This window comes from Misgurnus anguillicaudatus, chromosome 13, assembly GCF_027580225.2.
Source record: "Misgurnus anguillicaudatus chromosome 13, ASM2758022v2, whole genome shotgun sequence".
Lineage (NCBI taxonomy): Eukaryota > Metazoa > Chordata > Actinopteri > Cypriniformes > Cobitidae > Misgurnus > Misgurnus anguillicaudatus.
This window is the reverse complement of record NC_073349.2, coordinates 34,705,014-34,731,906: the sequence shown is the minus strand read 5'-3', so window position 1 is coordinate 34,731,906 and position 26,893 is coordinate 34,705,014. Positions and strand designations below refer to the sequence as shown.

Sequence of the window (26,893 nt, the reverse complement as noted above, 5' to 3'; positions counted from 1 at the left end):
ATTCTGACAAGCATTTTAGGTGTGTGTGGATGAACTATAGGCTACTTTTCGTTGTGGCAGAAATCAAACAAGAATAGATATTGGCAAAGCTATTGGCTTAAGTGCAGAGAACAGCATGGAATTAATGTTCTTTTGCATTTCGGTTTATGCATTTCGACATTGCAATAGGTCTAGAGGGCTGTGGAGGTGAATGAATTTCCTTGCCAACGATTTTTCGTGACTAACTAGCACAGTTTACAAACCTAATAATAGCAATATATTTACTTTGCACTGTACAATCATGATAAATTATGTAACATTGTTGCTTTTTTGATAAATATGATAGTTTAAAAACAAATATAGTGGGCATTATTTATTTGTAAATGCAGGAAGAGCAAGGTACGCTACACATCTTTTCCCTTTATGATTAAAGTATTTAGACAAGAAATCTAAAGCCAAATATTAATGTACAAAAATAATTTAATATAAAGCACATTGTTAAGGCTTGTTAGCTCAAAAATGTATGGACCGTCGGTCAATACGGTGTCACAATATTAAGCCGTATTTGTGCACCTGTAAATACACAAAATAAATGCCACAAACCTCGCATATTAATATATGGCATTTTTCATAGTATATAAATTAACTATACATATTTTAGTCACAACTATAACTATACAAATATAGCATGAAAACAAATGAATCATTATTTAAATGAAGTTTCAGGGATAGCATATACATTTGCAGTCATTTACATTTTGTCAGAAATTGTCAATTTCATTTCAGAACGAGACATAAAAACGACATAATTTACATTATGCTACATAATGTGTTCCTTTGGTCGAAAATATGTATAATGTATAACACACAAAAAATACCAAATATAAAACGTTTAATATAATAAAATATTAATATAACATCTTAACTCTTGTGTTCGTTGACAATTTATTTCACATTATTATACGTTTTTAAAGTGTAAAACAAAGGCATAGCTTAAATTAAACATGGACATTTTTATTCTCTGTGGACAGCCCTTTTACTATCTATTCATTTATGAAACTGTATACTGTACAGCGACTTTGGCACAGTCTGGATTACACAAAAACTCCGACATCCTTTGCACAACCTGTACTGTATATGTCATGGGTCTCCGCACGAAGTCTAAGAATTTTAATATGTATTACATATCTTTAGTTGGCTTTTTTATGCATGTTTACATTGCAATGATAAAACATTAAAACAAAAGTAAATTTTACGTTAAGCCGTTTAATGCGAAAAAACACCTTTCACCGTCTACTTTAAAACAACACGCAGTCAGAAATCATGTCAATTTACTTGTTTTAATTTTGAGATAGCCAAGATTACTCTATACTCCAAACAGTGGAGGAACTAGAATTTTTTTAATGGGGTGGCCAGGGGGTGGCCAAAGCTACTGTAGGGGGTCCATAGTCCACAAAAGAAAATGACATGTAACCAAGTATCAAGAAAGCATAAATGAATCTTTTGACCGCATTAGATGTAAACAATAAGGGTGAATTTTAAATCTTTCTACTGTATTTCTTACATCTTTACTGTCTGTTAAAGGGATTCACCCATAAATGGGAATTCTGTCATCATTTGCTCAGCCTTGTGTTGTTCTAAACCTGTATTTTATTTTAATAAACACAGAAGAGGATATTTTGATGGATGATGGTGGGCACACAATTAATGGTATATCCATTGAATTCCATTATGTTGTTTTTATTCCTACTATGGAAGTCAATGGTTAACAGCTGTGTGCATGCCATCATTTGTCAAAGTATCTTCTTTTGTGTTCATGAGAAAAAATAAATTCGTACGGGTTTGGAACATCATGGGGATGTAAAATGATGACAGAATTTTCATTTTGTGAACTATCCCTTTAATGAAGCAAAAGATCAGGAAATCTAAACTCCATGATAAACCTTAAACTTACTTCAAATAGCACAACACAAAGGATGTTTCGATTAATCGTTATTTACGAAGATACAGAAGATGCAAAGGTTTTCTTTTTTCTTTTGATATTTAATTAACTTTAATGACAGAGAGACTTCAACAGGTTAGGCTAAGACCGAATGCACCAATCAAATGTTTATTCTTTTAAGACGTACAGTAACCAAATGTTTAGTATGAAAATCACCAAGACAGCTATTTTGACATATGAGCATTTGTCCGTTTAATAAGCCAAAAAGACGCGAATATGAAGTCGTTTAAGCTCTGGCTGTGCACGCGCACTATATGCGCGTCGCGCTTTCAAGTTCAATGTGGCAATCCAGCCGAATTAACAATTATACAGTAGCCTATAAAGATCACGTCAAGAATGAAAACATGGTGCTGGGTTTTGTTGTAAAAAAAATTGGCAATCTTAGACTTTATTCAGTCCACAAGACACACTTCTAGCATATACGGTGAAAATAAATCATGTAGTATTAGCAAAATGCACGACTTCACTTACATCATTTTAAAGATTCCAATCATGTTGACATGACATGTATCTTCTGATGGTATGAAAAGTATTCGTTAAGTTACAGTAATTTTTCTGACGCGTTTTTGAAAAGACGTCACTGATGGAGAGATAACAGAACGCGCGTTATGTATATTTTCTTAATTTTGTGAAAATCACAACATTCAGTTTTATAGACACACAAAAAAATGACACTTGAACGTTTTAAATTATGTATAAATCATATCTGTATGTCCAAAATCAGCAGAGTAATCCAAGTCTCTTTGCGCAGTGATTGAAAAATAAAGAGTTTGCGCCGCGACCGCAGGGAGGGTTAATATTCATAATGTTTGTTTTTAACAATGTACTGCGCTGCCGCACGTCGAAAATAAACACAGCGATTAAGTGAAAGTAGCGCATTAAATTTGGGGTGGCACACGGGGTGGCCAGTGACATGTCAAGGGTGTCCAGTGCCACCCTGGACACCCCTCTGGCTCCGCCACTGACTCCAAATACATTTTTAAAATATACAAAAAGGCCAAACAAATATTTGCTGAAATTTATTTTGAAACGTTTACAAAAACATATTTTACATCGATATATTTTTTGGCGATTTTTGTAAATTTTTAAATATTTTAAAAAGAAATACATTTTAAAGCATTAAATATTTTTAACCCTCCATATATTTCAATCCAAGGAAATATATTCACGTCCATTGAAAGAAAAACTGTTACGAACCTGTAAACGTTTTAAAAAGGTTTAAATTAAATATTTTCAACTTCAAAAATGTACTTTATAAAATTAACTTGCATTTAGCGTATACTTAAAATATATTTTGGCAAAGAATACATTTTGTATACAAATGTATTTGCTTGCTTTGGAAAACCTATTTTGAAATATATGTTGATAAATGAAGGTTAAAACTAAATGGGCTATATTTCCAAATTAAAAAATATATTAAACTGACCTTTACTTTCTACAAAATGTATTTAGTATACATCTAAAATTTATTTTTGGCCACAGAATTTTTTTTTTTTTTTGCCGTATGGGTGTAATGGATCCATCTACACACTCAGACCATTTAAACGAGAGTTTACTCGTCTGTGACTCGTAGAAACGTTTGGTCCGTTTGGAAATATTGCCTTGTGAATGCGAACCGAACCAAAATGAAATTACAACATTGTAGCGATTTAATCCCAGGTTTCGGAACAAAGCAACAGGGTCTTCTTTTCGAGTTTATTGGCCGTCGGCAAATCAAACTTAAATGGTGCACCGGAGTTGTTTTGTGAAATAAAAACAAACTGAACATAAAACATGTTATGTTTAAATACCTGTGATAAGCGTTTGTTGGCGTCTGATCAGTTGGTCTTCCGGACGTGTTTCCTCTTCGGCTGGCCAAACTCGAATGCAACCAGCGGCCCGGCTAAATAGTGCCAGTGTCGTTTCACGCAGGCGCAAAGCAGGTGCAGACCGACGAGTCTATTTTTTTGTCATAAGGGGGAGTACAAAACTGTAGATTATTTAAAATAATCCTACTTCTTTGGACCCTTTTAGACGTAACTTTATATATTTGAACCCTTCAATTTTATATGACTCCATCATTCAAAATAATCTCACCTCTGTGCTCCAAGACCTACCTTTTGCAAGTGCTACCTTTTGCAAGTAGACGTCACACTTACGTCACTACAAGCTGCGCGTGCAATGTGGTGGCAGAAAAACCTTGGAAATGAATTATACACGAGTAAAGGAGCATGATAACTCACTAGAAAATGTATTGTTGTGCTGTCCAGTGTCAGAATATGAATGCTAATATAATATTATTTTATAGAACATCGTGGTCGAAGACACATTTGAAAATAAACGTAGGTGTTTATGGTTGCAATACGCCCTTTAAACGGGCAGACTGGAGTGATGAAATCATCTGGAAATCTTTTAAAAACTAGAATAAAAAATAATTAGAGAAGCTGTCCTTCGACAGAAGACCGGACAGCTTCTCTAATTATTTTCTATTCTAGAATGATGGAGTCATATAAAGTTGAAGGGATTAAATATTCTAACAAGTTACGTCTAAAAGGGTCCAAATAAGTAAGATTATTTTAAATAATCTACAGTTTTGTACTCCCCCCTTATGACAAAAAAATAGACTCGTCGGTCTGCACCTGCTTTGCGCCTGCGTGAAACGACACTGGCACTATTTAGCCGGGCCGCTGGTTGCATTCGAGTTTGGCCAGCCGAAGAGGAAACACGTCCGGAAGACCAACTGATCAGACGCCAACAAACGCTTATCACAGGTATTTAAACATAACGTGTTTTATGTTCAGTTTGTTTTTATTTCACAAAACAACTCCGGTGCACCATTTAAGTTTGATTTGCCGACGTCTCGAAAAGAAGACCCTGTTGCTTTGTTCCGAAACCTGGGATTAAATCGCTACAATGTTGTAATTTCATTTTGGTTCGGTTCGCATTCACAAGGCAATATTTCCAAACGGACCAAACGCTTCTACGAGTCACAGACGAGTAAACTCTCGTTTAAATGGTCTGAGTGTGTAGATGGATCCATTACACCCATACGGCAAAAAAAAAAAAAAAAAATTCTGTGGCCAAAAATATATTTTAAATGTATACTAAATACATTTTGTAGAAAGTAATGGTCAGTTTAATATATTTTTTAATTTGGAAATATAGCCCATTTAGTTTTAACCTTCATTTATCAACATATATTTCAAAATATAGGTTTTCCAAGGTAAGCAAATACATTTGTATACAAAATGTATTCTTTGCCAAAATATATTTTAAGTATACGCTACATGCAAGTTAATTTTATAAAGTACATTTTTGAAGTTGAAAATATTTAATTTAAACCTTTTTAAAACGTTTACAGGTTCGTAACAGTTTTTCTTTCAATGGACGTGAATATATTTCCTTGGATTGAAATATATGGAGGGTTAAAAATATTTAATGCTTTAAAATGTATTTATTTTTAAAATATTTAAAAATTTACAAAAATCGCCAAAAAATATATCGATGTAAAATATGTTTTTGTAAACGTTCCAAAATAAATTTCAGCAAATATTTGTTTGGCCTTTTTGTATATTTTAAAATATATTTGGAGTATAGAGTAATCTTGGCTATCTCAAAATTAAAACAAGTAAATTGACATGATTTCTGACTGCGTGTTGTTTTAAAGTAGACGGTGAAAGGTGTTTTTTCGCATTAAACGGCTTAACGTAAAATTTATTTTTGTTTTAATGTTTTATCATTGCAATGTAAACATGCATAAAAAAGCCAACTAAAGATATGTAATACATATTAAAATTCTTAGACTTCGTGCGGAGACCCATGACATATACAGTACAGGTTGTGCAAAGGATGTCGGAGTTTTTGTGTAATCCAGACTGTGCCAAAGTCGCTGTACAGTATACAGTTTCATAAATGAATAGATAGTAAAAGGGCTGTCCACAGAGAATAAAAATGTCCATGTTTAATTTAAGCTATGCCTTTGTTTTACACTTTAAAAACGTATAATAATGTGAAATAAATTGTCAACGAACACAAGAGTTAAGATGTTATATTAATATTTTATTATATTAAACGTTTTATATTTAGTATTTTTTGTGTGTTATACATTATACATATTTTCGACCAAAGGAACACATTATGTAGCATAATGTAAATTATGTCGTTTTTATGTCTCGTTCTGAAATGAAATTGACAATTTCTGACAAAATGTAAATGACTGCAAATGTATATGCTATCCCTGAAACTTCATTTAAATAATGATTCACTTGTTTTCATACTATATTTGTATAGTTGAATAGTTATAGTTGTGACTAAAATATGTATAGTTAATTTATATACTATGAAAAATGCCATATATTAATATGCGATGTTTATGTGGCATTTATTTTGTGTATTTACAGGTGCACCAATTCGGCTTAATATTGTGACACCGTATTGACCGACGGTCCATACATTTTTGAGCTAACAAGCCTTAACAATGTGCTTTATATTAAATTATTTTTGTAAATTAATATTTGGCTTTAGATTTCTTGTCTAAATACTTTAACCCTCTGGGGTCGGACCCTTTTTGGACACAGTCAGAGGTTCTGAGATGCTCTCACATTTGGTCTTTTTTCAGTTGCTTTAAAACACATTAATGGCTAATATCACATAACACTGTATTCAGCACAAACTGTGCTATAATAATATGTAAGATAAATGTATGTACATGTTTGTATTTTTAAGTAAATGATGTTTATGCGTGGTTAGTAAAAAAAAGAAAACAAAAAGTAGATGAAATAAGGCCAAGGAACACATCCTAAACATTTGTTAACAAGCAAAAAAGTTATCTACTCTTATAGAGTAGAGAATTTGCTACAAAAAGATGTAAAAACCATTTAACCCACTCATTCACGTGAAAAAATACATTGATTTAACTTTTGTAAGACACTTTTTGCTGTGTAAAGGCAATATGCATGGGAGGGTCAATGGTCATGAATATTGATGTGTTTTACACCTGAGGAGACCCAACCCCCTAGTGGCTCAGTGAGGAATGTTGGGACAAAAGAACTGTGACTGTGGGGAGACTTAAAGAGAAAAACTTTTGCTTGAGACTTAAAGAGAAAAACTTTTGCTTGAGACTTAAAGAGAAAAACTTTTGCTTGTAGTTAAAAAAAAAAATAGGTTAAAATAAAGTACAAAAGGCCTTTTTAGTAAAATAAAAGTCTTACAGGGTTGCAAAAAATGCTAACAACATGAACAATACAATAGATTTAAGAAGCTTTATTGTAATTATAAATAAAGAAGCTTAATTGTAATTATAAATAATAAAGTAACAATATGTATACATGTAACAATATTCTATATGACCAGTACAATATGGCTCTAATTAAAAGAAAATGATTCTAAATGTCAGCTGTGAAAGTTTGGTGTGCATCTAAAAATACTTCCAAATATAAAAAATAAGGTATACATTTGTAAACCATCACACACTGTAACTCTTTGGGAATGGAGTTAAATGTTGTCGTGCCATTGTTCAAAACGTGCGAGTACCAGACGAAGTTGGTGTTGCAGACACATTCCTGAAAACATATCTTAATTAATATCATGTATTTTCAAAGTACAAAGCAACACATCAGTATTACTAATATTGAGAACTTTTTTTAATAATTAATAGGGGTGACCCCGAATAGTTGAAGATTCGATGCATCGGAGAAGCCGGATTCGACTACCAATCTCACAGTCGAATCGTTGCAGATGTGTTATGAAATGAGGATCATTCAATTTTGGCCGTATATGGGTGCACACATTATCTGATTTCGCACATAACAGCTTTCTCCCAATATATTGATATACAGCATATTATTATAATGCTGCCAATAATGTGATGTAGCAGCTTTCAATAAATATTTTTAAAATGCGTTAATAAATCCAACAATCCCTGTGACAGGGCTACACGTCCAAAAAGAGGTTCCTATGTTAATAAACCATTGCCTCTTTGTTTCTACATTTAAAAGACGAAGCTGGCAATTCTGGCAATACTTTCGTTTTTTTATTAATTTCTTTATTTTATTTATAAATCACTCTGGTTTATCTGATTTATCTATTTGGCTTGTGTTTTGTTTCCGTGCACTTGAGGCATTTTGCACATTTGTTCTGCACGTTGTTACTTCTGACCTTATTTGATTTAAAAAATGTATTTATTATAAACGTAAATTCTGATATAATTTAAGTCTGTACATTTTGGATTGTTTTTCGTTCTATCGATGTTGCGCTATTGCGTTCTGGCCATGTTTGCGCATGCAATTTTGCCGAACGTGCTATAGGTGCTCTGCGTCTCATATTTAGAATTTCATCAAACTAAACATTACAAAACGGATGTTTTGCGGCGGGCATAAGTTTTAAAATGTATTTAAAACCGAGTGGTTATCTATTATGGTCGGTGTTCACTTTCAAATGATAGCAAAGAGATTCCTGAAATAAATAATATCATCAGGTCTTTCTGTATCTAAAGTGAATACAGAGATGATCAAAGTCAAAGCAAGCAAGCAGGTATTTCTGTGCTAAACAATAACGCGGAGTGTCTATAAAATCATTAATTTCAGTGTTTTTCTTGTTATAAATTAACGTTTAATGAATTGTATGCATTATAGCTTATAGTTTTTATCATTTACAGTAACAATCACAAATTATTTGTCATTTGTCTTTTTTTGGTCATGGCTTTGACGCGCTTAATCTCCGAATTAAATAAAAATACTAAATTGTAGCCGGGGTTTCCAAGGCAGGATCACCTTTGTTATTTTTTAGGTTTACTTCTCAAAATGTTTTTTTGTGTGATGTTCTGTAGATCGTGGCATAAAAATGTTATGAGGAATAATTAAACAAATTTTGCCTTACATTTTACCTTAAAAATATATATATAAATTGTATCACTTTATTTATTTCGGGTTCGTTTCTGCATGCCCCCGTGCGAGTAAATGATGATGAAGCCACGTTACTAAAAAAAAATTAAAAACATTATTTGTATCATGTATTTTCGGAAAATACAGATATGTTTATATATATACATCTTGTATTTTCCAAATTACTACGCAAAACATCAGTAAAAGTCTACTAATAAAACAGAAAAGCCCGCAAATGTGACTTACCCTGTATGAATGTCCGTCGCATTTCTGCAAATGCCCGCTGAAGAGGAGAGTGATGCTGCCACACAAAAGTTTTTAATAATTAATATAATGTATTCTCCACAGTAACAAACTTATAAAGCAATACTAAGGCGGTAAAGCATAGTTGAGATAAGATAATTGGGTACATAGATGCGGTATATCTTTGTTAACGGGCCATTACCGGACATATTTATGGCTAAACATTAACACATTACAAATCTCCGGACACATTTACAGCACATCGATACTACATCGATACATTTACACCCGAACAGATAGTCGCGTAAACAAGACTTTTTGAGGCATAAACACTAGTCAAAATATATTCTAAATAGTGATATTGTTTTATGACATATTGAATATTTACACCATACAATCATACTGTTTAACGCATGACATATCTTCGGGCTCATTTACAGCACAATGTTACACCCGAGCAAATAAAGAAGGCTTATTGATAAGTCGGCATGGACACTATAGTTATAGTAGTGATATTGCTTTATAACATTCACATTACACTTATCAGCATACGGTTTAATGTAAGAACTATAATTTTAATGTTAATACAAATGGCCAATTACGAGACGTTTTTTATAAAGTCATTATGAATATATGCTTGCAAACAGTCAGTATACAGTATATAAAAGTTACACAACATTTCAACAAATGTAGGTAAAACTTACTCTTCAGAAATTATATCCTCAGCTGGATCAAGTCGCTCTTCAAAATACAAACGTTCATCGTCGGAGTCCTTCGTCTGAAGAAACAGTGAACTCTTCTTCCTCGCTGTCCAGGAGCATAGAGCTTCCTCACCTGTAAAGCGTGTCATCTTCCGAACGCGTTCATAAGTGGATGAAACTGTCAAAACTCGCTGCTTCTTAAAGCATTGTTTGTGGGCGTTGATCTTGTTTGCATAGCCCGCATCAGGTAATTTCCATATGAATGACGCGCACAAGGGAAGGTGGGATTACATTAGCGCTAATGAGGTCGAGCCAGAAAAACTGTACCTCTCTTTACTTACATGTCGATCACACAAACAGACAATGAGTTCTTCAGATTTTAATTACATCATGTAAAAGTAGACATTTCATGCTTTCTTTAGACATATGTATCATGTTCGTGTGACAAGTATTGGCGGAGTTATCAGTTCATGTTTGAAACGTGTTTGAGGAAAATGGTCAAGGAGACAGAGATGTCGAAATGCACTCCCTGTTTATTTTCTTTATTTGCCAAAAGCACACAGTTTTGTTGTTATTATGAAGGCACTCACATTAAAGTAGAGACTTCACAGTTTCGAATGATGTATTACATGTATGTGTATGATTATGAATGACGGAGTATTTTAAGTGGATGTCACAGGAAACAGGAAAAAATGCGTCAAAACGCGGCCCCGCGTTTTTGGACCCCAGGGGGTTTAATCATAAAGGGAAAAGACGTGTAGCGTACCTTGCTCTTCCTGCATTTACAAATAAATAATGCCACTTAATTTGTTTTTAAACTATCATATTTATCAAAAAAGCAACAATGTTACATAATTTATCATGATTGTACAGTGCAAAGTAAATATATTGCTATTATTAGGTTTGTAAACTGTGCTAGTTAGTCACGAAAAATCGTTGGCAAGGAAATTCATTCACCTCCACAGCCCTCTAGACCTATTGCAATGTCGAAATGCATAAACCGAAATGCAAAAGAACATTAATTCCATGCTGTTCTCTGCACTTAAGCCAATAGCTTTGCCAATATCTATTCTTGTTTGATTTCTGCCACAACGAAAAGTAGCCTATAGTTCATCCACACACACCTAAAATGCTTGTCAGAATTGAAGTAGTAGGCTACAGTAAAATCTTGTCGTGTGTTACTGCTTCCAAATTATTTTCGCATAAACTCACTCGTGTTGTGTGTGAGAGCTCTGACGTTCAGACTGTCAGAATTCGCACCGTATACGCCCAGCTTAAGTTTACTAAAGCTGATATAATAAATCTAAATTCTCCGTTTATTATAAAACATCTTCACAATATTAGAATTGAATAATATAGGTTTATTCTGAACTATTTGGTGTTGTAATGCACTTTAGATGTTGTTTCGCAACTATATTATACGGTGCTCATTTATAAGCTATTTTCAGTTGCAGTTTCTTAAACAAGGAGTCAATAACGCAGAACTGATCAGGCATGCGCCAAATGGATTATATGTTTATAAAATGACGTGTTTTTTAAACGTATTAGGGTAAGGTTTTTGTTTTGCAAGAGGACCTCCACTCAGATATGGTCTTGATTTTAAAGACTCACCCATACCCTGGTGAAAAACAAATATACTCTATTGTATTTCAAGTATATTTAACTTTGCAATAGTACATTACAAATATACTTACAAAGAAATGTAATTTCTTTAAACATATTTAAAGTGTGCTTTCAACATATTCTTTTCTGAAGCTCGCCAACCGAACATCACGTGATCCAACTCAATAAACTGTATGAAATGTTACAGAACTTTTATAAAGACAAACGTTTGTTTTAGTTGTAAATATAAACACTAGTGCTGGGCAAAGATTAATCGCGATTAATCGCATACAAAATAAAAGTGATTTTTGGCATAATATATGAGTATGTGCTGTGTTTAATTATTATGTATAAATAAATGCACACACATTCATGTATGTATTTTAAAAACATTTACATGTTTATATATATATTTATTTAGATTTTTATATATTCTATATAAAAAAAATGAAAAAAATTATATATAAGTAAAACAATTCTGAAATGAATATATGAATGTGTGTGTGGTTAAATATACACAATAATTAGACACACTACCAGTGGCGGAGCCAGAGGGGTGTCCAGGGTGGCACTGGACACCCTTGACATGTCACTGGCCACCCCGTGTGCCACCCCAAATTTAATGCGCTACTTTCACTTAATCGCTGTGTTTATTTTCGACGTGCGGCAGCGCAGTACATTGTTAAAAACAAACATTATGAATATTAACCCTCCCTGCGGTCGCGGCGCAAACTCTTTATTTTTCAATCACTGCGCAAAGAGACTTGGATTACTCTGCTGATTTTGGACATACAGATATGATTTATACATAATTTAAAACGTTCAAGTGTCATTTTTTTGTGTGTCTATAAAACTGAATGTTGTGCTTTTCACAAAATTAAGAAAATATACATAATGCGCGTTCTGTTATCTCTCCATCAGTGACGTCTTTTCAAAAACGCGTCAGAAAAATTACTGTAACTTAACGAATACTTTTCATACCATCAGAAGATACATGTCATGTCAACATGATTGGAATCTTTAAAATGATGTAAGTGAAGTCGTGCATTTTGCTAATACTACATGATTTATTTTCACCGTATATGCTGGAAGTGTGTCTTGTGGACTGAATAAAGTCTAAGATTGCCAATTTTTTTTACAACAAAACCCAGCACCATGTTTTCATTCTTGACGTGATCTTTATAGGCTACTGTATAATTGTTAATTCGGCTGGATTGCCACATTGAACTTGAAAGCGCGACGCGCATATAGTGCGCGTGCACAGCCAGAGCTTAAACGACTTCATATTCGCGTCTTTTTGGCTTATTAAACGGACAAATGCTCATATGTCAAAATAGCTGTCTTGGTGATTTTCATACTAAACATTTGGTTACTGTACGTCTTAAAAGAATAAACATTTGATTGGTGCATTCGGTCTTAGCCTAACCTGTTGAAGTCTCTCTGTCATTAAAGTTAATTAAATATCAAAAGAAAAAAGAAAACCTTTGCATCTTCTGTATCTTCGTAAATAACGATTAATCGAAACATCCTTTGTGTTGTGCTATTTGAAGTAAGTTTAAGGTTTATCATGGAGTTTAGATTTCCTGATCTTTTGCTTCATTAAAGGGATAGTTCACAAAATGAAAATTCTGTCATCATTTTACATCCTTATGTTGTTCTAAACCTGTACGAATTTATTTTTTCTTATGAACACAAAAGAAGATATTTTGATAAATGATGGTATGCACACAGCTGTTAACCATTGACTTCCATAGTAGGAATAAAAACAACATAATGGAATTCAATGGATATACCATTAATTGTGTGCTTACCATCATTTATCAAAATATCTTCTTTTGTGTTTATTAAAATAAAATACAGGTTTAGAACAACATAAGGTTGAGTAAATGATGACAGAATTTTCATTTATGGGTGAATCCCTTTAACAGACAGTAAAGATGTAAGAAATACAGTAGAAAGATTTAAAATTCACCCTTATTGTTTACATCTAATGCGATCAAAAGATTCATTTATGCTTTCTTGATACATGGTTACATGTCATTTTCTTTTGTGGACTATGGACCCCCTAAAGTAGCTTTGGCCACCCCCTGGCCACCCCATTAAAAAAATTCTAGTTCCGCCACTGTTATAAACGTCAAAGATGTACCTATGACACCAAACCAAACTGTTTGAAAATCGGTAAAAAATTAAGCAAGTTATGGTCATTTAAAAGTACCTGCATCATTAAAACTCAATGCTACGAGTGAGCGAGCGCCCTGACGTAAGATGGCCGCCAAAATGCGGACGTGGCACTCAATTGGCCAGCAGCGCGGACGAGCCATCTAGCCTTTATAGACATATCTATGGTCACATTAGCTACAAAAGTGAACGACACCGAGCGACACGCACTCGCTTGATGGGCGTTCCTTGGCTAGTTTCTCAAAGCGGTATCAAAAGTCACTTTAGAGGTATTGTTAAGTTACAAGAATGGTGATTTTGGATTTAAAAGTATTTATTTCTCGATAAAAGTAACAAAATATATGAGAGAAAATGCCAAACTTATCAGATATATACATAAATACGCAGTTTCCGCCATCTTGAATTATTTTCTCAGACTCGACCACAGACCTACGTCACGCTGCTCCTTCACTCTGATTGGCAGTCGCTTTGTCGCATCGCTCAGCATTTGCATAAAATAGCCTGCTTGTCTATTTTGGCCCCGCCTTGCTCGCGCAGCCGCGAGCTTGTCGCTGGCAAACGGCCACTTCCATTGAAAATGAATGGTAGCCTATCGCTCTGTCTCTGTCGCTTGTAGCTAATGTGACTGTAACGCGCTCGCCGTTGCACTATTTTTTTAACCACCAGGCGGCGACGCGAGCAATAAAGTCAAAAACATACACAAAGAAGAGGATAGAAGTCGTCCGCTGGAACAACCCTACTGTTTTTAACATTAGAGTTTGATATATATAAATATGAGAACATGAATAAAACAACAATCTTTAAATATGTCTTTATTAAACATTATCATTTCATTAACGTTTTTACTAAACAAACAGTACAGACATCTTAAGGTTTATATTTTATTCCTCATCCAGTAGTTCATTCAATACAAATATAAGCCAAACATTCTGATTCATGTAATTCGTGTTTTAAACTGCAAAGTTTCCATACTTTACTTCCAGAGTGTCAGATAAATATATACATTGTTTTGCTTGGATTTATCAAAGAGATACGTCACAGGCTTGCCTGCTCGGACAGAATCGCCTCGAGTTCGGTCATTTTCGGATGCGGAGCCGCGCGGAAAGTTACAAAAAATGCCGTGCACAGCGCCACGCGAAATGCACACTCCGCGTTGACGTCATTTTTGCCGCGCGCACCAACGCGCTCTTGCGGACGCGGCGACCATAAACTAGGGCTGTTTCTCAATATGCGTTCTTCAGCGATCTTGCGTCCTCGTGTCCTCGCTCTACGTCATCATTAACGGTCGAAGTTCATTCCAATTCTCAAGAACGCAAGGACAGAGGACGCATGAAAATACCCGGATGTGTTCTTGATATCGAGGATGCATCGAGTGCAGACTTGCTGAAATCGCTTAACGCCCCAGAAGTCATTGCGGCAAAACTTCCGAGTTCGTTCTTCCAAGGTCGCCTGGCAAGACCGATCTCCACGAGGACGCTAGTCCGTTCTTTATGTTCTTGGAATTGAGAAACAGCCTAGGCTTTATTAGGCGTTGCCTGCCGTCGCCATCTTGGCCGCGCGTCCCCGCGAACTCGCGGAAAACCGAAAATGGGTAAAGAGGCGGGACATGGGTGAAGCTGAGGTGAAACCATGCCCGCCTAGCGCGAGTCTAGTGACAGCAGTGGCTGTTCAACCGACACTCAAGCGGCCACGCCCTTAATTATGCAGTAGTTTAAGGCTTAATATAATCTAAACGGTGAGTTACAAAAAAATTCACCCCCCTCACAGTTGTCATGAAGGGCAAAATTAGCTATAGGCCAAAAACACTTTTTGTACCAGGCTGTAAACATATTATTTTCTACTGTAAAGTTGGCCATTTTTAACATGGGAGTCTATGGGAATTGACTCCCTTTTGGAGCCAGCCTCAAGCGGCCAGTCGATGAATTGCAGTTTAAGTCACTTCCGTGTTGGCTTCATTAGAGAGCTTGGAAGGTTGCCCCTTGGTTTAAGTATAACATTTTTAATGTTACTTCAAACTCGTTTGTGTTCGCCATGTGATCAGACTGTATCTTTTTTACCGATGTTTGTAGAGTGGTCACAACTTTAGCAACAATGGCCCACTTTTGCCTTGAAAACGACATCCACAACATCCTAAGATTGGACATGCCGATTACAACGCCCCCGATGGCGAGGTGGCAGTGGAAAGCCAGCACATCCAACTCTACAAACCCAAACTCTCTATCACCCAACAAGAGTGTAAACAGATCAGTAAGCCTTTCCAAAACACCAAGCAAAACGCCAGGTAAGTGGCACGTGCAGGTTGTACTCAATGTAGTCAATCATCAATTTATTTCCTAAATATTCCCTGCCTTTTAACAGGAAAGAACAGCAAAACCCAAAACACCCCTACAGCAGGGGGAGACCGTTTCATCCCCACAAGAAATAACAAACAGCTGGATGTGGCGAGCTTTCTTATTTCAAAAGCGAATGAGCCGGTTGAAGAGACTCCATCCTTGGCAGTAAGTCACTGTTTTGTTGTTGTAACTTTGAGTTAAATCATGATCACAACAAGACACCTTTAGTGATGCGTATCTTATTGTTCTGACAGACAAATCAAAAAGCTTGGTCTGTGACACTAAATGGGTATGACATTGAGGAAGCAAAAATCTTACATTTCGGAGGCAATCCACTAAATGCCCCTGAGGGTGAGTATTGCATTTTCTTTCAAATGTTTTACCCTACCTTACACTTGTTGGACTTTAAGGCGTCCATTGCATGTTCATAATTAGAGGAAAGGCACAGTATTAAAATTAAACTATTTATTGATCAGATATGAAAAAGTTTTACAGCGCGCTGGGTAGTCTCAAGGCCACAATAGGCAATCGACTAACCACCAGCATTTGGGAAAACAGTTATTTATAAAGTATGTGACGTCGATCTTCTTAAAATCTCCACCCACAAAGGACGTTCCCCTCGTACATCTGACTCCATCACCACACCCAGTTTTAGCCTGCAGGAGAAGATAGACACACACAGACAAAGAAAAAACAAACTGTTCTCCGCTCATCCCTGAGAGCCATGCAGTCTGTCACTTTCTCCCCAGTACTCCTCCACTTCACATATGATTGACTTCACATAGAATATTATAATGCTTTCTTAAAAACAAATCATTAATAAAACATTCATTTATTCGTAAAAATCATAAGCTGTAAAATGAAAGTGTTTATGTAAAACACATTTCAATATCATGACATTTCATTATTCGTAAAATTGGTTATATGAATAAGGCACACATTAACTTCTTTAGATAGATAAACACATTACATCTTTTACTGCAATACTACTTCTAAGCAAAACACTTTAATCATTATTAAAAAAAAACATCTGTTAGGGAAGAAAACACACACACACACAAAGAACAAGCGCAGGAGATTCTGTTCTTCTGCTAATCCCCCCATTAGATTATTTTGTATGCAACCTTCATTTCATTGGTTAATACACATTTATCAAAGACAACATCTTATATTTATTACATCAATTATTCACTGATTAATACTGATTAAGTAAGAAATATATTGCATATTTTATCCTGTGAACATTAAAGCATTGGTTAATAACATGGTTGTCTGTTTGCTTTTCCCCCTCAGACCTCTTTTATCTTGACCATTACCAGATGCACATTCCTAGCTAATCCGCGTTACAGCCTCTACACACACACAAGCTGCTCCCCCTCAGTAACAAAAACACCTCATTTTACATAAAAGCTCAGTGCATATATAAAACACACAGTGTTTGTAGAATAAAATGATTAAAGAAATATAAAATGGAACAAAATTAATTTCCACACACTGTACTATAGGTATTGACTGACACCTAATGGTAACATCGATCTAGAATGAGGACTAAAATTTAAACTTATTTTTTACAGGTTATCAGAATAACACCACACCGGCCTCAGTCAAGAAAAGCAGATGCATCTCTTCAGTTACAGAGCAGATTCTACATGCTCCTGGTTTCAGAAATGACTTCTGTGAGTTAATGGTTTTGTTTAACAGTGAATTGTCTAATTTGTAGATCATTAAATATCACAACCACTGGTTTGTATGCGGTTTACCCACAGATCTGAACCTGATGGACTGGGGAAGGCAAAACCTGTTGGCCATTGGCCTTGCCCACCGTGTGTTTTTGTGGGATGCTGCTGTGGAAGACATCATTTTATTGAAGAAAATGGAAGATGAAAACAATTTCATCTGCTCGGTCTCTTGGAGCAAAGATGGCAATTTCCTGGCTGTTGGGACTAGTGATTGTAAAGTCGAGGTAATTACTGATCTGGGGTCTTATTTATAAAACGTATCCTTACTAAAAGTCTACGTATGCACAAAAGTCAAAAATGGCAAAACAAAAAGCAATGTTCCCTTTTTAAGTCACAGATCACCTGCAAGTGTGCGTACATAGCCCTTTTCACACACAAATTCCGTAAAATACACGGCATATGAATCCTGGATTTTTCCGGAATAGTTAGATTTTTTTTCATTCACACTGCCAGGTTTTTCCGGCATGTGTCGGTCCCGGAAAGACACGTGACCTATTGAAAGTCCCGCCCTCTCTTCTACGCAGCGTCTGAAGTTTGCATATTATATATTATTTCTCCGTCCAAGAACTACTCGCGTGCACTTTTGTTTATGATAAGATTATAAAGGAGCGCGTGACGCACCGTTCTAATGCTGGTGAATGATCTCAGCTTCAGAATGGATATTTGACGAGCTCCCTGATTTCTGCTTTAATACAGTTTTCAGACATTTCTCATCGTGATTATTATATATGCGTTTAAAACCCGCATTTTGAGGAGCTGAACGACTTGTTGGGATGACGTGCGGGTATTTTCGTTTATTATAGCTCAAATGAGCACGTGACGCGATATTCTTTTATGCTGCTGAATGATCTCCGTTTCAACGCAGTAAGTAACGAGCTAACTTGCCTGATATCTGCTTCAGTCCAGTTTGCTGACATTTCTCGTAGTGAATGTTGTAAATCCCTCATTTTAAAGAGTTGAACCAACTTCATGTTGCCATGACACGCGCGTCCTCACTACGGCACGTGCGTCATTGTTTATGGGTCTCATTTATCATTTCCTGATTACTGCGTCAATCTAGTTTGCAACATTTCTCGTGATGAATGTTTATATGCATGTTATCTCGTTGTAAGGAGCTGAACCATAACTTGTGTTGTGATGATGACGCGCGCGTCTTCACTCTCACTTCGACACGCCCATTACGGCATTCTTGCGGCTTCTTGTTCACACAGAGGGTTACTCGCGTATCTTACTAGGTCCTCTTTCCGGCAACGATCCCAGAAGATTAACGGAACGAATTTTTGTTTACACAGACGCTTGTCTGGCAATTTTACGGGTATTTTCTGGGACCCGAGGTCTGTGTGAATGAGGTTCATGAATCATCCTCACATCCCACTCTGCAAGCCCATTCTCCCATCAAATAAGTTTTTTATAGATCACCTTTGCGTGGGAACTTGCGTACAGACTTTTCCAGCCCCATTTTGTGTGTACGCACGCTTTATAAATGAGATCCCTTGTGATTTTACTTTGCTGTTGTTTCAATTGTGGCATCTTTGTAGTGTAAAAAATTAGATAATCGCTCAATCACATTACCTGAAGCATCAGACCAGAAGACCTTTACAAAAAAGCAAGCTAGTCTGCTTTTTCTCTGCAAACCATTAACCTTTATATTGTGTTTGTTCTTTTCCTCCTGTAGTTATGGGATGTGCAATGCCAAAAACGTCTTCGCAGCATGGACGGCCATTCAGCAAGGGTTGGATGCTTGAGTTGGAATCATCACATTTTGTCTAGGTAAGACCAATATCATCTAGTGGTATAAAAATTATACATTTCTTGAAACAAGAATTAAGAACTTCTTGCTCCTTTTTCTCCTTAGTGGCTCTCGATCTGGTATGATTCATCAGCATGATGTCCGTGTAGCTGACCATCACATAGACACATACGGGGGGCACAGTGGGGAAGTTTGTGGCCTTTCTTGGTCCCCTGATGGACAATATTTAGCTAGTGGTGGCACTGACGATACTGGGTTTATTTGGCCAATGACAACTGGATCAGGCAATCAAGTTGTCCGTGCACTAACAGAACACCAAGGAGCAGTCAAGGTAATTTCATTTGATTTAGTCAGCTCTGCAAAAAGTGGTTTGATGTGGATCCCCCTTACCATTTGATCTTTGTTTACTTGTGTTCTTAAGGCTTTGGCATGGTGTCCGTGGCAACCTAACATCCTTGCATCTGGAGGAGGTATAGGTGATCACCATATTCGCATTTGGAATGCCAATAGTGGCTCTTGCATCAGTTCTTTGGATACACCCTCACAGGTAGGCTCCGTTTATGTTTATGATTGTTGTCATAATATAGACTGAATCATTTTAGTAATTTTTTATCCGTTCCTTTCAGATATCATCTCTTGTGTTTTCACCAAATTACAAAGAGCTGGTGTCGGGCCATGGTTTTGGTCATGACAAGGTTATCATTTGGAAGTACCCCTCGCTTACTAAAGTTGCTGAACTTGAAGGCAAGTTTGCTCCCTGCCCAATCTATTGTCACTCTTTATTCAGGGTGATCTTTACAATCACACAACTCTAAAAAGATGAGGAGATAAACAACATTGTTTTCTATTTCAGGACATGAAGACCGAATTCTGAACTTGGCACTGAGTCCAGATGGTTCTACGGTGGCTTCTATAGCTGCTGATGAAACCGTTAGACTCTGGAAGTGTTTTGAAAAGGATCCTGTCAAAAAACCCAAACCTACCAGCAGTATCATTCAGCAACACATTCGATAAATATTAAATGCCTATTTTAAAGCAAAGGTGAAGTAGGGAAGTCTTGATGTTTGATAACTCTGGGAGTTAATACTTTTGCTTTCAAAGGGCTGTGAAATTCTATGTACAACCACAGAGGAACTCTATTTAGTTGTTAGGTGCCCTCAGTTATGTGTCACACACATCAGTAATTTCAGTGAAATGAACCATGCCCTTATTTCTGTTTCAACAGCAGGAAGTGTTTTAAGATTGTATCTTGTTCTGTGCTTATGTTGTAAATGTAAATTGAATTTCTAGAAAACTCTACTCCAAAAGTATGTTTTTAATGACTTGTATTTTTTCCTAATGGAGACATGTCTATTTAACCCTAAAAGTGATTAACTTATGTACAAAAAAATGTCTATTTAACCCTAAAAGTGATTAACTTATGTACAAAAATGTCTATTTAACCCTAAAAGTGATTAACTTATGTACAAAAATGTAAATTTCAAATAAAGTTTTTGTAAGGGACAAAACTTCAATCTAGCACAGGTACCTTTTTTGAGACACCAATTTTTTTTGAAAATTTGCTAATTTTCCAGCTCCCATTGAGTTAAACATTTGATTTTTATTGTTTTTATCCATTCAGCTGATATCAGGTCTGGTGTTACAACTTTTAGCATAGCTTAGCACAATCCATTGAATCTGATTAGACCATTAGCATCGTGCTAAAAAATAACCAGAGTTTAGGTTTTTTCCCTATTTAACTTGACTCTTCTGTAGTTAAATCATTTACTAAGTCTGACAGAAAATTTGAAGGTGTTTTTTTTCTTAGCAGATTTGGCTAGGACTATACTCATTCTGGTACAATAATCAAGGACTTTGCTGCTGTAACATGGCTGCAGCAGGCGTAGTGATATTACGCACTGCCCGAAAATAGTCCTGCCATTGAAAGTTACTAAGGGGACTATTTTCGGCTGCTGCGTAATATCATTGCGCCTGCTGCAAGACATGTTGCAGCTGCAAAGTCCTTGATTATTACGCCAGAATGAGAGTAGTTCCTTGCCATAGAAAATCGCAACTTAACTTTCTGTCAGTCTTACTACACTATGTAACTACAAAAGAGTCAAGTTTTAAATGGGAAAAATATCAAAACTCTTTGGTTACTTTTTTAGCGCGATGCTAATGGTCTAATCGGATTTACTGGATTGGGCTAAGATATGCTAAAAGTGGTAGTGCCAGACCCAAAGATAACCTGAATGGATTCCAAAACGGTAAAAATGTTTAACTGTAGGGGAGCTGAAAAATTTGTGTATTTTTTTTAAAGTGTAATGTGTGCCTTTGATATAATTACTGCCCTTATAAAAGAACAGAGTTGACTTTTCAGTACGTGTACAAATTGGTACACATCGTGATATTTTTGGCTTTAAAACAGGTGTTTTGAAACTGGGTTGAGTCACACCGTTGGATAAGATGGGTTACGGAAAGTCACTTGGCTGTTGAAGAGTGGCACAAAAACAATTTAGTCCAACTAATGATTAGCAGTGACTGATTTTGATATGCTATACCATAAGGTATCTTGACGCTGCAACTAAACATTTCATTAATATATACTGACAAGCATAATAAAAACTACTCCATTATACGAGAGAACATGTGTTGGTCGATCCTGGGAAAGATTATACTCATTTAAGTGAGTTGTAAAACAAAAAGTTTGGAAACCCCTGCTTTAAAGGCAAGGCATGTCATAACCTTCAGATCTGATGATTTATTTAGGTTACAGGCAAAAGAATTCTATGAATGAACAACACTTCACAAATTGATGGGCTATGTAATTTTAATGCCACATTCATGTCAGGCTACACATGCTAATAAATACATCAGGTTATAAAACAATAAGCAACACTGGTGAACAACTTGGGTGCAAACAACTATAAATGCATCCAAATCTATCGTTATAAGAAATGCAAGATATGTTTCACAGTAAAAAAAAAATCATGTCTTGCATTTATAAAAAACACATCACTGGTGAACATTTGCATTGCTCAAAATTTAGATGCTCTGCTGGTCTTTCAAGTCTATTAAACACTATTCATCTTAACTTTGTGTGTGTGAATCAACATTTGCTTCGGCCCCGGTTTCACAAATAGAACATACAAAAACCAAAAATACAGTTTCTTATCAGTTAATAAACGTTTTTATAAGTTATGAACAGAATAAAAAACTGACAATTCATACATTTCCAATAAATTGTGAAGAAATATTTATTTACAGTCAAGTTTGCGTTAGATCTGTACAGTGTGCAAACAACTGGAAGAATCATACGCCAGCAAAAGCCGAGGTCAACATAGACAAGCTGTCGGGTTTCAGAGCGACGCCAACAATGCCGATTTCAGTGGACGAATTCTCTTCATGCACAGTGCTCCCCAGCTTGATGCGATTACATAATCGCATCAAGCTGGTGCGATCATAAAAAATAACAAAAACAAAAATTGCAAATATGTCTCTGGTCTAGCGTGGTGTTCCAGTGGAGTCCCCTATGCTATATTTTCATTGGCCTGTTTAGGCCTGCTTCACTTTCCCATTGTGAGCAAATCCAATAGTGTAGTGCACGGTACCATTTTCCAAGTGTTTGCCATTGGGTACCACCACTGGCTCAGTCAGCGTGGTAGTGCCATTCTGTTTGGGTTTGTCTTCGTTGCTAACAGGTAGCCGCTTGCCCCTTATATAAGCTTGGATCCAGAAATTGGAGAATAGGACAAAGAAAAACATGCCATAGATCCAGATAAGATGGATGAAAATGGGAACTTGGTAGTCACACTTTTCCATGAAGAGATAGGGACAGACACCAGCACAAACTGAATCTGTGGAAAATCAAAAGAGAAATAAGAAGTTTCATTTAAATTATATTTTCTTTGATTTAGTTGTCTTTAATGCAAATTTTGGTCACGTTGGAAATCAAGCAATTCTATCCACATAACAGTATAAGAGTTTATTAAGAGTTAACACTAACCAGCTGGATAGCAGTCATGTATTTTTTCCACCACAGATACTTCTGGAAACGTGGCCCTGCAGCTGCCAGACCGTAGTAGCTGTACATGATGACATGGACGCAGGCGTTCACCAAAGCGTGGAACGAACCCATTCCTCCAACTATCATGTACAAATGATTTTAAGAGGATTTATTAGTATATGACAACAGAGAGGACATCAACTCATATAATTACTTTGAAATCATGCAGGCAAGAAACAAATAGTTTATGTTTTTTTTATATTCTAGTATAACGTACAATATAGTGGCCACTGGCCAAAATAGATTGTGTAGTTGAATATCTACAATATTTGCTTTTAATGCCCCCTCATCGTAGCTTAAACCATTAAAGATGAGGTAAACACATGTTTAGCATGTTAAGCATGTTCAAATTGACACTTTGTAGGTGTGAGCAAAAATGTGTAGTTTTTGGGTGTGTCCTTTTAAATGCAAATGAGCTGAACTCTGCACTAAACGGCAGTGCCGTGGTTGGATAGTGCAGATTAAGTGGCGGTATGATCCCCTTCTGACATCACAATGGGAGCCAAATGTCAATGACCTATTTTGGCACATGCTTGCAGAGAATGGTTTACCAAAGTTACTGGGTCGACCTTTTTTCTCATTTTCTAGGTTGATAGAAGCACTGGGGACCCAATAATAGCACTTAAACATGGGAAAAGTCAGATTTTCATGATATGTCTCCTTTAAAGTAATATTTTATAGTCTGTGCCCTGCCAGTCCTGGACTTAATTCTACATCTGAGCTTCAGTTTATACTCCAAACACACCAATGCAACATGCATACGAAATTTTGAATGCATCTTAAAGATATTTAAATACAGAGCTAAGATGTTAATTGTTCAAAGTTGGCTTAAATCAGAGGTGACCAACCCTGTTCCTGGAGATCTACTCTCCTGCAGAGTTCAGCTCGAACCCCAATCAAACACACCTGAACCTGGCAATCAAGCATTTTAGGGCTACCTAAAAATTAGAGTCAGGTGTGTTGAAGCTGGGTTGGAACTAAAATATGCACGAGGGTAAATCTCCAGGAACAGGGTTGGTCACCCCTGGCTTAAATGTTCAAAGTTGCACTTTGGCTATGAAGAAGTTTTATTTTAATCCCAATCTACATTTATATGATGAATATGAGTTTACCATTATAATCACACCATTATAATCACATGCAATTTGTTTTCCATGAAGTTATGCATTATGTCATGTGTTATGCTGTATGCGGATCAGGAGTTTGTTTGCCATGGGATTGCTATTGGACCAGCTGGGTGTATTCGGGTTTCAGGGTAGTTTAGAGAGCCATCTGGACAGGCAGGCACAAAGGATTTTAGTATTAGCAAAGAGCCAAGGGTCAAATAGGTCAAGGAAAGGAGACACTGGTCTGGTCTGGGGACTGTCATGTGATTCTTCAAGTTACAAGCCTGAACAGAAACGTATTGTTAAAGCATATGGAGGGGAGGGACAAAGACCATATATATTTACCAAGCCTGGCTGAGAGCTTGAGACTGGTTTGAAGATTCCTCCCAGGCCGGCCTGACTGGTCCTGGGAGGTTTAATCAGGCAGGCTCGGCTTATTATTTTGTCCGGAAAATAAAAGTCTATCTCTTGAAATCAGAACCTAAGACTGAAGATTGTTTCATTTGAGGGAAAGGAAAACCACAACATTTGGTGCCGAAACCCGGGATAGAAAAGAGCTGGACAGTCACACCACCTGAGCGAATCTGATGAGCAACACAAACAACGTATGGCCATATACAAGGTAAGCACTTTTTCGCTTATTAATTGTGTTGTTTGCCAGAAATTGCTCCAGGTGGTGAGAAATTTAAGCTCTTCTAAATTTAAGAACCATACATGTGAACTGGGTTTTGATTTCAAGGGTACAATCTAATTAAGGCATGCATGCATGAATCTGTATTAAATTACTTTGGCTTTGATGATCAAGGTGAATTGAAACAGATTTTAAGTTAAGGGAACGCGTAAGAGTTTGTATGCAAGGTTGCATATGCTACGTTTGTCGAGGAAGTGTATAACGTAGAGGTTTAATTTGGTTTAATTTGAAGTTAAAATTTTAAATCATTACGTTGATGGAGGTGCAGTAATGATTGTTTAATTGGTCAATGTAAACAAAAAAGAACACGCAAAAGTCGTCACGTCGGGGAAGTGCACTGACGATTGTGTATTTATTTAATAATTTGTGTTTGAGTGTGTATGTATGCAGCTGCAGAATTTTGTTTGTTAGTGAGAGAAATGTGAACGTGAATCTGGTAAAGCAGACAGGGAGACAGTTTCCCTTAGGCAGTCTCTCTGTGGGCTGTTAAGGGGGGTGTAAGTGCTGTCCTTTGTGTGTATGGGGGATGGCTACTGTGTTAGAGTGGGGAAGAATGAGCCCTAAAAAATAAATAAATAAATAAATAAATGCTAATGGGTTATTACTGAAAAATGGTTGGGTTAACAATTTGGTTTATAAGATATCAAACATACATTTGAAATGTAAGGTTTGGTAAAAACAATTGACACCAGATGGGACATCAAAAGGAGCACAGAACCTGAGACCACAGCTGGCTTTCTCAATGGACAATGCAATCAGGTGGCCACCTACAGAGATGAGCAGTTTTGCTTGTTAAAAGATTGTATTGTTCACCTGAGATGGCTCGGGGTGGTCAAATCACAAGTGCTGGTCAAATCACAAATGCTCTTCCAAATTTAAGAATAAAAAGGGGAAATTAAAGATTACTAGATTAATGATAAGAATAAAGGGTTTCATTTTCAAGAGGAATGTGTGCTAGGACAGATGATGGTTTGTTGTGTGAATGAGTTTTATTGTTTTATTTTTGTCGTTGAGTGGCTTGGATAAAGATTTAATGTTAAGTTGAGAAAATGCTTTAGAAGTTTCGCGAACCTGAGTGTTACCGTGTCGGGGCAGACACGTTGGGGTTCGGAGAGAAGAGTTATTAAAGTCCTGCAGGTCAGGTACGGTCTATGTGTTATTTGTCTTGTTGTTTTGGAAGGCCCGGGCTGATAAGAGATATTGTTTTTGTTTTATTTGTCATGTCGGATTGGTAAATTGTGTAAGTGAATTTTTTTCCACGTTGATGGAGGTGTAGTGGAAAGATGAATTTGGCCAGGTAGTCTAGATAGAGTTGTTTTATTTTATTTGTGTGAGAATTCAATGTGTCTGTGATATACAGAGTCTGTGTGTGTGTGTGAAGGTCTGAGATGGAAAGAGTGGGGGCTGAGTGAGCAGTGGGTGTGTCTTTCTCCTGTGGCTCTAAAGAGCCCACAGAGAGTTGTTGTGTTACAGGAGTGAAGATTGTTCAAAACTATAAAAAAGGGGATAAAGTTTGAAAGTATGTGAATAAGACTAAGAATATGATTATGGATAAGAGGCAGTTATAAATGCTGGGTATTAAAGATTAGAGTTGAAGACATTGTGGTTCTGAGGTATTGTAGTCAAAAACCTTTTTAGTTATTACAGTGAAATATACAGCTAAT

The 26,893-nt window shown here is 36.2% G+C and overlaps 1 protein-coding gene and 1 pseudogene across 1 annotated transcript; one reads left to right on the top strand and one right to left on the bottom strand.

Moving 5' to 3' along the window:
* Nucleotides 1–4,645: 4,645 nt before the first annotated feature.
* On the top strand, nt 4,646–20,901 carry LOC129434960 (cell division cycle protein 20 homolog). The gene is made up of 11 exons (XM_073875676.1): nt 4,646–4,731; nt 15,635–15,846; nt 15,924–16,063; nt 16,153–16,249; nt 17,473–17,574; nt 17,665–17,861; nt 19,313–19,407; nt 19,493–19,718; nt 19,809–19,934; nt 20,014–20,131; nt 20,241–20,901. The coding sequence occupies exons 2-11, from the start codon at nt 15,657–15,659 to the stop codon at nt 20,399–20,401; spliced, it is 1,452 nt and encodes a 483-aa protein (XP_073731777.1). The 5' UTR covers nt 4,646–4,731; nt 15,635–15,656; the 3' UTR covers nt 20,402–20,901.
* A 1,748-nt stretch (nt 20,902–22,649) lies between these two features.
* The window catches only part of LOC141349243 (very long chain fatty acid elongase 1-like), a 75,013-nt pseudogene continuing 70,769 nt past the window's right edge, over nt 22,650–26,893 (bottom strand).

Coding starts and splice junctions, on each gene's coding strand:
- LOC129434960 (XM_073875676.1), top strand. CDS start 15,657: ATGGCCCACTTTTGCCTTGAAAACGACATCCACAACATCCTAAGATTG. Junction 15,847..15,923: donor AACACCAAGCAAAACGCCAG/GTAAGTGGCACG, acceptor GCCTTTTAACAG/GAAAGAACAGCAAAACCCAA. Junction 16,064..16,152: donor AAGAGACTCCATCCTTGGCA/GTAAGTCACTGT, acceptor TTGTTCTGACAG/ACAAATCAAAAAGCTTGGTC.